Genomic DNA, 10,799 nt, shown 5'->3' with positions numbered 1-10,799 from the left:
TATCATGTTAATATGTATCCTTAAAATATAAATTAGATAAATCCATTAAAATATCTAACATTGAGTGTTGGCCATGCAAACTAATGTTGTTAGCTGTTAAAAAAAAGACAAGCGCTATAAATTAAACGTGCCATACTTGTGTCTTAGTTGAGTAAAAGACAAATAAGAAAAGGCTACAACATTGCATATGAAAACAAAGGACTTGTTTCGTACAATGCAGCATTCTAAAATCGAAAACTCCGGTTAATAAAATATAACAGTCCAAAATAGAGTGTTAATAATTTCCTCTACACTATTTTCTTTTGTATGGCTGTGAAACTATATCAGCAAATTAAAGCGTTTGTGTAAAGGGGATGCTCCCGTAAAGATATAAGAAAACGTCTTTTTTTAAAGATATTTTTTAATAATTAAAATTTAACACATATAATTACTTAAATTATATTATTTTTGTCAAAATTAGGTCAGACAAATTAATTTGACCGAAAAATAGTGAATCAAATTTTGAATTCGTCTAAATTAATATTATTTTTTCATAAAAAATTACTACAATACCCTTATTATATAAAATGACTAAAATACTCTTATTATATATATTAATTTTAAGAATTCTAAATTTTAACCCTTTTCTTCTCTATCGTTATAGGATTAGAATTTAAAGTTTTCAAAATTAATATATATATATATAAAATAGGGATATTTTAGTTGTGTTTTATAATAGGGATATTGTAGTAATTTTTTTATAAAAAAATATTAATTTATACCGGTTTAAAATTTAATTTATTAATTTTTTTGCTAAACTGATTTATCTAGTCTAATTTTAATAAAAATAATACAATTTAATTAATTATATGTGTTAAATTTTAATTTTTAAAAAACATCTTTAAAAAAAAGACGTTTTTGACATCTTTATCTAAGTGGCTCCTTTGTGTAAATATCTTCATAGAGATAAGACTTACATACATATTAATTTATATATTAGAGTGTTATCTTTATATATAGAATTTTGGGGAAGAGGGTGGCATGCTTGAATTCAAAATGGAGGCACCACTACTAGTTGATGTGAGGAAAGAATCATGTAGTGATCATCATCATCATGATGAAGAGAATGATTACTTGGGAGTGAAGAGCTTGAAGGATGCAAAGTTTGTGTTGTGGAATGAGACAGTGAAGTTATGGAAGATAGCATTGCCAGTGGCACTTTCCTCACTCTTTCAGTTTCTCATAAATTCCTCAGTTAACATATATGCTGGCCATATTGGAGACATAATTCTCTCTTCTATTTCTGTTTACACTGGTGTCATCAGTTCTATCTATCTTTGTTTGCTGGTTTGTACCTTCATTCCTTCTCAATAACTCTCTTCTTACTTCTTCATTCTTATATTACTCATAATTCTTCATCCAATAACTTGGTTTTTCTTCTTTCCATTTCTCAACATATAGCAATACATACAGTGCTATGTGTTTCAAAAATGCTATAAAAAATGAGAAACTATTGGGGTTAACAATATTTAGTATTTTTGGCCATTATTTGGCCAACACAAATACTAAATTGTTTTTAACAAATAAATTTTATTAATTTATGTATGCAAATTTTGAAAAATTTGGGTGCAAATTGTATTGATTTATGTGTAAAATTTTGATAAATATAAGTGTAAATTATATACTTCTTGTATATAAAATGCCTGTAAATATAGATGTAAATTATTGCTGATAAGATACTTGCCAAAAATAATAATATTTGCTGGTCATGTAGCATTGCTCCAAAAAAAAAAATACTAATCAGTTACTAAATATTTCTATATATTAATGTGATATTTCATACATTTTCAATATATGTTTTGCAGTATAATTAGTGATCAAAATATTTTTTACCTTAGTCAAAAGTTGGTTTCTAGTTGAATATATATGTAATCATTTGATATTTTTTCCTTCTTTTAAATTATTTATTATACTCAAATTTTATATAAAACAACTATCATGGAGATTTCAATAAGATATTAACACAATAAATTAGTTAGTAAACAAGATCATTTTAGTAAATACTTTTATAATTAACCCTTGATTTTAAATTCATTGAGAACTATCTAATAATTATCTAAGAGTTCATGGTTTCAATAAAATTGCAGTATGGTATGTCATCAGCAGTGGCAACACTTTGTGGACAAGCATATGGAGCAGGACAAATTCAATCCACTGGAATTTTTGTTCAAAGATCATGGATTGCATTATTTGTGACATCCATATTTTTGTTACCTACACACATATATGCAACACCAATCTTAGAGTTTCTTGGCCAAGAAAAAGGCATAGCCAAAATTGCTGGAAATTATGCCTTACAAGTAATTCCAAACATGTTTTCCTATGCAATTAGTCTTCCAATCCAAAGATTCCTTCAAGCACAATGCAAAGTCAATGCAATCATGTTCATATCATTTGTGTCCCTAGTGATACAAAATTTGTTGCTTTATGTATTCATAAATGCAATGGATTTGGGTACAACAGGGTTAGCTTTGGCCACTAATGTAACAGGTTGGGTTTTTGCTTTGGCTCTTACAATCTATGCTTCTTGTTGGTGCAAAGAAGGGTGGAATGGTTTGTCTTGGATGGCTTTTTCTGATTTATGGGCATTTATTAGGTTAAGTCTTTCATTTTCTGTGATGACTTGCTTAGACCAATGGCATGGTAATTTTGTTGTGCTACTTGTTGGTCAACTTCAAAATCCTGTGATTGCTCTTGGTTCCTATTCTATTTGGTAAGATAATCAAATTAAATTTCATTGTCTGTTGTTATGTAATTAACTAATTATAGAGTTTAATTTTAATATACTGATAATATAAAAAGTTTACACAATCATCAATTTAGACGGTTGAAAATTAATTTGAGTAAACATCTAAACTGATTTTCAAGACATTTTTTATTTTCAAAACACATTAAAAATTTTATTGAAAGTGATGAAATAATTTGTCTTAAGAGAATTATTTTTAGAATAATAAAAATTTTTCGAGATCAAAGTATCAAATTTAAAATTTGTTGTGATCAAATTGAGTATTTATTTTTAATATTTTTTACTGATATGTAAAATATTACTTTATACTTTCCGTGTATAAAAATTAAATTCATACTTATATTGCTTGGAATACACATTTTTTTTTCTATTGAGTTTTTGTTGTTTAAAATCTAGCGTGTAATTCCTATGTTATCTTGGTTTACTTCACTAATGTTACTTTATGTTTCAGCATGAATATTCTGGGTATCTACGCCATGCTTCTCTTTGGAATGAGTATCGCCACCAGGTGAATGACGGATTATACTAAAAATCAAAATGACAATTATTATTATTATTAACAGAAAATAATATACATAATGGCGGGGAAATATGACTTTAAGAGAGTGTGTGTGTGTGTTTGATCTCTATTACAATATTATTTTTAAATAAGTCCTTACAAAAAAGTTTAATCTCTATTATACAAAAAAGTTTGTAATTATATTCTTACAATATTATTTTTAAATGATAATTATTTAGAGAAATTTGATTTAAAATTTATATCTGCAATAAGAATCTAATTTCTTTTAATGATAATTTGTGTTCATTTTTCTTTGTTTTGTTCTAATGCTTATTTCTTAATGTGATTTTTTATTATTGTACTCCTAGTGTTCGTGTGTCTAATACACTTGGCATGTCACATCCAAGAGCAGCAAGATACTCATTCTTTGTGGCAATGTTTGAGTCCCTCTTCATGGGGATTTTATTCATGATCGTAATCTTCTTTAGCAAACAACAAATTGCCACAATCTTTACCAACAGTGAGGATATGATCAAAGCTGTGGGTGATTTAGCTAATGTTCTTGCTCTAGCCTTGATTATTAGTAGTGCTTCGCTAGTGATAACAGGTAATTAATTACACTTCCTCTTTTAACCTTATATAATTATTCACCAAAGGAAGAAAAAAAAGGAAAGAACCTTGTGTTTGTGTAGAGTTATTCCATTTCCATTAACTATTAGGTATTAACCTTAGTTTGTTTTTTAATTATTTTGTCCATAGGTGTTGCTACGGGATGTGGATGGCAAGTAATGGTTGGATACATAAACTTGGCATGTTATTACATTTTTGGACTCTCACTTGGCTATTTTCTTGGTTTCATTCAACATTTTGGTGTGAAGGTATTCACCTTGACCTTGTTTCTATACCAATTATTTTTTCTTCCTTAATCTTCAAAGCGTCCCTTTAAAGAAAAAATAAATTTAATTATGGTACATTTATATAAAAAATTAAACACCAATATAGAATATATATTAAAATATAAAGAATAAATAATTTATTTATATTTATACATAAATACATAATTTACTGATTTTTAATGTATCCAATAACCAATAATGAAAGTACTACAGCATGGAAAAGCATCTTCTAGGCTTTATTTACATTATATTATTTGATACCTTGGTGGATGTAGGGGCTATGGGGAGGGACACTGTCCGGAAGTATTATTCAGATTTTGGTCATCACAGTTATTATTTGGAGAACCAACTGGACCAAACAGGTAACACATTGTTATTGTTATTATATGTAAGCTAGTTATGTCAACGTCTTAATCAAGCATCATTAAGCGAGCCAATTAAGTACTTTTTGTGTAGAATTTGGAAGAATCATTGTCCATCAATCATTATGCATTAAGAGCTATTACAACACAATGTTTCTTTTCCCCGAATGTTTCATCCTATTCAACCTGTGCTTTGTAATTTTCTTTTTAATCATCTAATGTTACCTTGTGATAAAATCATAAATACAATTTGCAGGTGGAGCAAACAGCTAATCGCATGCAAAAGTGGAGCCCCAAGGGAATCCGAAAAGAGATGATATAAAATATTAAAATGTAACATCTCCCAAGAACCTTAAAAGACACAAGAAAAGGACTCTGTTCTTCCCATTTCATATGGTGTGGAATTGTAATTCGTTAGTATAAAAAAAATTGTTGATATTGTAATCATATCTCAATAGGGTTAATATTTTGTAAAGTTAAGGGGTAAGTACGATTTTGGTCCCTTAAGTTTAGTGCCAGAATCGAATTCGTCCCTCTTGTTATTTTGCCATTAAAGTCGTCCTTAATGTTTTTTTTCGTATTAAAATCGTCATTTTCAATAAAATTTTTTGTTTTATTCCTAAACTACCCCTATCCTATTTTAATAATAAAAATTATAAAATTAAAAAAAAAAAAAAGAAAACGCGTAAAAAGGAAGAAAAAAAAGGAAAGAACCTTGTGTTTGTGTAGAGTTATTCCATTTCCATTAACTATTAGGTATTAACCTTAGTTTGTTTTTTAATTATTTTGTCCATAGGTGTTGCTACGGGATGTGGATGGCAAGTAATGGTTGGATACATAAACTTGGCATGTTATTACATTTTTGGACTCTCACTTGGCTATTTTCTTGGTTTCATTCAACATTTTGGTGTGAAGGTATTCACCTTGACCTTGTTTCTATACCAATTATTTTTTCTTCCTTAATCTTCAAAGCGTCCCTTTAAAGAAAAAATAAATTTAATTATGGTACATTTATATAAAAAATTAAACACCAATATAGAATATATATTAAAATATAAAGAATAAATAATTTATTTATATTTATACAAAAATACATAATTTACTGATTTTTAATGTATCCAATAACCAATAATGAAAGTACTACAGCATGGAAAAGCATCTTCTAGGCTTTATTTACATTATATTATTTGATACCTTGGTGGATGTAGGGGCTATGGGGAGGGACACTGTCCGGAAGTATTATTCAGATTTTGGTCATCACAGTTATTATTTGGAGAACCAACTGGACCAAACAGGTAACACATTGTTATTGTTATTATATGTAAGCTAGTTATGTCAACGTCTTAATCAAGCATCATTAAGCGAGCCAATTAAGTACTTTTTGTGTAGAATTTGGAAGAATCATTGTCCATCAATCATTATGCATTAAGAGCTATTACAACACAATGTTTCTTTTCCCCGAATGTTTCATCCTATTCAACCTGTGCTTTGTAATTTTCTTTTTAATCATCTAATGTTACCTTGTGATAAAATCATAAATACAATTTGCAGGTGGAGCAAACAGCTAATCGCATGCAAAAGTGGAGCCCCAAGGGAATCCGAAAAGAGATGATATAAAATATTAAAATGTAACATCTCCCAAGAACCTTAAAAGACACAAGAAAAGGACTCTGTTCTTCCCATTTCATATGGTGTGGAATTGTAATTCGTTAGTATAAAAAAAATTGTTGATATTGTAATCATATCTCAATAGGGTTAATATTTTGTAAAGTTAAGGGGTAAGTACGATTTTGGTCCCTTAAGTTTAGTGCCAGAATCGAATTCGTCCCTCTTGTTATTTTGCCATTAAAGTCGTCCTTAATGTTTTTTTTCGTATTAAAATCGTCATTTTCAATAAAATTTTTTGTTTTATTCCTAAACTACCCCTATCCTATTTTAATAATAAAAATTATAAAATTAAAAAAAAAAAAAAGGGTATTTTTGTCCAAAAAAAATAAAAAGGACGATTTTAATACGAAAAAAAACATTAGGGACGACTTTAATGGCAAAATAACAAGAGGGACGAATTCGATTCTGGCACTAAACTTAAGGCACCAAAATCGTACTTACCCCTAAAGTTAATAATCCCTTCTAAGAGAGGATAAGTTATAAACTGTTACTAAAATTATAATCCAATGGCTGTTAACACTAAAGAACTTCCCAATTCTATATCAAAAGAAAAGATAAAATTCAAATCAAAATGCAGGGATTCAACCAGATAAAATTCATACATATGATGATGATATGAGAGCAACTGAATGCAAGAACCATATGGAGAAAAATGGCACTCGCAAGCATGTGCTCAATCATCAATTTTGGCAACCAAAAGGGCTGAATACGCTATTCATATAACGCATCAGTAACGCAGAGGATTGCCTTTTCTCCCTTTAAAAGAAACTTAATTGAAACATTAAGAGAAATTGCTTCAACCAAGCAAAAAGATAACAAAATAATCACTTTGATAACACTATAAGAAGAAACCCAACCATGAAATTACAAATTTACATTACACATTCTTTTGAAAAGCTTCTATCGAGTAGAGACTATCAGAACAAGGTGTAGGTATAAAAATCTCAAGATTTCTTTATTCACAATATATCACTAACATCTCAAGATATTGAATATTAAAACATGTAATGTAATCTTAAAAAACAAGTTTACTCGGCATCTTTTTTCTTCTTAGGCATTCTGTATCCACCAACGACACAGGCATGGTCCCGTTCGAATGGTTCAAGGGTGACTTGCTCAAAAGGCTTAAACTGCTCCGCCTTCAGCTTATTGACTTCACTTGCAAACACCGACTCCGCTGGTACTGTGGAATCTATGCAGTTGGCCTATTGCATACAAAAAAATTAGATTATTGATCACTACCCCTTTTTTCCAAGTCAAACAATCCAACACATTAAGGACTCGTTTGATCCACATAATCAAACTGCAACCATTAGGATAAGGTTTTCAACTGTTGCTGAGCAACTTTAACCATCTATCTAATTCATTCATAAATTATATTATGAAAGGACAGATTTCAATTAAGAATATATGTGAATTATGGATGTACTCCACATGAGAGGCATCTTATCAACAAAAATCTAACGTAAACAAACCTTGATTGAAATAACAAAATGACCCCCTGCTTTGAGATAATATGAGGCATTCAATGCTAAAATCCTTGCCTGCAAGGGTGATCAATATAGCATAAAGTTTTAGGGGGAAAATATTGATGCATAATCTAATTTATAATCCAGACTGTTGGTAACGTAAGGAAATAATGTTCTCATAGAACTATTATCCGGTTAGATTACAAGTCCACAAATAAAGCAGACTACATGCTCAGAGAAGACCGGAACATCGAAAGAAAAACCAACTTATCAAGGAACTAAATACTGCAAAAGCAAGTTTACTGTTCTAGAGAGAAAACATTGGGATAGAAAAAAAAAATAAGTCGTGCATCAGAATCTCGAATCTGCATCATCCAAGATGTCCTGAAGGGGAATCCGAGTATATCTCCTCATGTGCACAGATGTAACATATAGAAGAGGAAATTGTTCAAGTGAAAAAATACTTTGTATTTGAGAACTATTAACATCCATCAATTACTGAAAACAGGAAGCTTTTAAGAGAATTTTAAATGGAAAGTACATTGCATAAACATATAAAAAAATTTGAAAGAAAAAGACTTTGCCCTATGCAGCAGGTTATCACTAAAAGTTAAAAAAAAATAAATAAAGATAATAATAAAAACATCATTTGATTGCCTCAATGAAAATTTTGACATGCAAAAACTGTAGAGCATGAACATACAGAATTGGAGCAAAGAGATACTTACCTGAAGTTTGACAGCCATAAAAAGACATGAAAAGAAGATAAAAAATGAATAGGTTAAACAGTCAAAAGGAGGGTGGAACCATCCTCTAAAACTTCAATATTTAACAGATATATCTTTCACAATCGAATTGCCAAGAAGCTTAAAGCCTTAAACCACACCTGATCAGGCTGCGCAACATCAGAAAATATCACATCTACCATGCCAATCAACATCCTGTACTTAGCTGGATGTCTAGCATCTTCAATAATGGGTATAACATTGGTGCGTTTCTTCGCCATGTTGACCAAGTCACGCCCGCTACGATGAGAGAACTCCACGGCATAGACAACTCCATTCTGCATACATCAATCACAAACAACAAATTCTTAGCAGCTCTTGAAAACCATAAAATCACTTGAAATGATTATAGAATTTTGAATTAGTACATACCGGACCAACAACATCCGACACATGTGAAACAGTTGTTCCAGAAGCAGCTCCTAGGTACAGGACTCGAGCACCAGGTTTCTTTATAGAACACAAGCGAAGCCGATCAGAATATGCAAATTAATATACAGGATTCAAAGCAAAGGCTAAGACACAACACATGTTATTAAGACACCTGAAACTACTTACAATCCATATGTTGTCAACCCCACCGAGAATGGCAGCAGCCAACTTGGAACGGAAAGGGTTCCAAACCCTGTACTCATCTTTTGAGCCATCCTCCTTCTGCAGAATGTAATAATAGTTCATATGCAACATAACAGATGCTATGTTTAAGTACACTAATCTAATTTTTTCTTTCTTTTTGCAAGGCATGAACAAGATAATAACAGATGCTAAAACCAACAGCTCTCAAGCATTTCATTACATAATGCAGCATATTATAAAAATCAACAAATTATTTACACACCAAAAAAGAAAAAAAAATTGGTACAAGCTGAAGAAGAAAATAACCTGCACAGTGATCCTCTTCTCATTATAAACAGCTTCACCAGGAACCAAATTCTTAGTAACAAGAGCATCTTCTTTACCCTTTGCAATGAAAATACCTTCATGTCTGTGAGGTTCAACCACAACCTTGCTGCCTCCCTTCATTCCTCCACGGCCACCCCTACCTCCTCCACGACCACCACCACCTCTGCCGCCGCCACCTCGAGCTTTGAATGGCGTACCTCTTCCACCACCACCACCTCTCCCTCTGCCTCTGTCACCTCTGCCACCCCTGAACCCTCCACCAGCACCACCACGACCTGCAGAAAATGAAATTTCAAACTTATCAAACATTATGAAGAACCAGTAGAATCAAGCCAAAAGTACTAGAGATTGAATTACGAAAAAGGAAACACGATTTGGCAATAACCTCGGGGAGGAGCCATCTTCGAAAGCTTAGATTATAGAAGGGTTTGAATGAATACGGATCGGAATGAAGACAAAATGAAGTGTGGTAATGAAGAATTTATAGCTAAACTTTTAGGGTTTAGGGTTTTTGACAGTTCGAGTGAATTAATAACTTTTTAAAGTAGAAATTCTAAAAAAATATAATTAAAGAAAAAAGCTCAAAATTAAAACATTAATTAATAAATTATAAAAATAACTTGATTAAAAATATTTTTGGTAGCCGACTCTATTTACATTCTTAAACAAAGGTCGAAATTCTGGGAGGCACTTAAGCTGACTAAATACATAATATAAAAACTACTCAAATACTTAGATATTGGGAGACACTTAAACCGATTAAAAGCATAATATAAAAACTACTTAAATTTAATAATTAAAGATCTTTTGTTTCATTTTTCTTTAGTAAACCAGACATCACTAACGATGATGTCTATTGTCATAGTTCCTATAATGCTCATCAAGATCTGATTTACATACAACTAGAGAAACTGAAATGAAAGTAATTGATAAATTCGTATTAATGAAGAATCACATTAATTACAATACCAATAATAACTATATATATGGTTATACTATTTTAACTAATTTTGTACAGTTCAATAAAGCTAATGATAACAGATCTGAACAAAATGCCTAATTAAAGCAATGGAGTACTAAAGGAGTACTAAAAGAGTACTACTTCTAATTTCCTATTAAATAATTAATCAGCAACCGTTATAATCTAGACAAGTAGTGCATACATTGGTTTCGTTAAGATGAACTCTAGACTGATGATCTTTAAGAGCGTGATCATTATCACAGTCTTTATCGCATAAGTTACAAAAACCATTAAAATCTCTTCTTCCAATCTTTTAGCTTAATCTTTTATTTTTCTCTTTTTCTTCTTCTTTTTCTCTTTTCTTGGCTTGCTTACTCTTTTTTTATTAGTCTTTTTTCTTTTTTTTTTTATCTTTTTTTTGTTTTTTCTCTTCTTTTTTTTATTTTTATCATTATTATATTTATTTCTATT

The 10,799-nt window shown here is 30.4% G+C and overlaps 3 protein-coding genes across 5 annotated transcripts in view; 2 read left to right on the top strand and 1 right to left on the bottom strand.

The window, feature by feature from the left end:
- Positions 998-5,092, top strand: LOC107644869 (protein DETOXIFICATION 35). Its single transcript, XM_016348816.2, has 7 exons — positions 998-1,326; positions 2,127-2,752; positions 3,237-3,293; positions 3,653-3,891; positions 4,044-4,162; positions 4,456-4,542; positions 4,799-5,092. Exons 1-7 carry the CDS (start codon positions 1,021-1,023, stop codon positions 4,862-4,864), a joined length of 1,500 nt encoding a protein of 499 aa, XP_016204302.1. The 5' UTR covers positions 998-1,020; the 3' UTR covers positions 4,865-5,092.
- LOC107642222 (protein DETOXIFICATION 35-like) lies at positions 5,307-6,387 on the top strand. The gene is made up of 3 exons (XM_016345517.2): positions 5,307-5,457; positions 5,751-5,837; positions 6,094-6,387. The coding sequence occupies exons 1-3, from the start codon at positions 5,368-5,370 to the stop codon at positions 6,157-6,159; spliced, it is 243 nt and encodes an 80-aa protein (XP_016201003.1). The 5' UTR covers positions 5,307-5,367; the 3' UTR covers positions 6,160-6,387.
- Positions 6,840-10,799, bottom strand: part of LOC107644868 (mediator of RNA polymerase II transcription subunit 36a) — a 6,005-nt gene continuing 2,045 nt past the window's right edge. The window contains exons 2-8 of one of the 3 annotated variants that reach the window (XM_021103251.1): positions 9,753-9,793; positions 9,347-9,642; positions 9,023-9,118; positions 8,837-8,914; positions 8,566-8,742; positions 7,686-7,754; positions 6,840-7,415 (exon numbers count right to left, since the gene is read on the bottom strand). In XM_021103251.1, the coding sequence (XP_020958910.1) occupies positions 7,239-7,415; positions 7,686-7,754; positions 8,566-8,742; positions 8,837-8,914; positions 9,023-9,118; positions 9,347-9,642; positions 9,753-9,768 (909 nt within the window). In that variant the 5' untranslated portion in view covers positions 9,769-9,793 and the 3' untranslated portion in view covers positions 6,840-7,238. Of the gene's footprint in view, positions 7,416-7,685; positions 7,755-8,565; positions 8,743-8,836; positions 8,915-9,022; positions 9,119-9,346; positions 9,643-9,752; positions 9,893-10,799 lie in introns of those variants that run through there. The other 2 variants (XM_016348815.2, XM_021103252.1) reach the window with 2 other exon arrangements.

Source organism: Arachis ipaensis, chromosome B05, assembly GCF_000816755.2.
Source record: "Arachis ipaensis cultivar K30076 chromosome B05, Araip1.1, whole genome shotgun sequence".
NCBI lineage: Eukaryota > Viridiplantae > Streptophyta > Magnoliopsida > Fabales > Fabaceae > Arachis > Arachis ipaensis.
The sequence above is the reverse complement of the archived record's forward strand: the minus strand, read 5'-3'. Positions and strand labels throughout refer to the sequence as shown.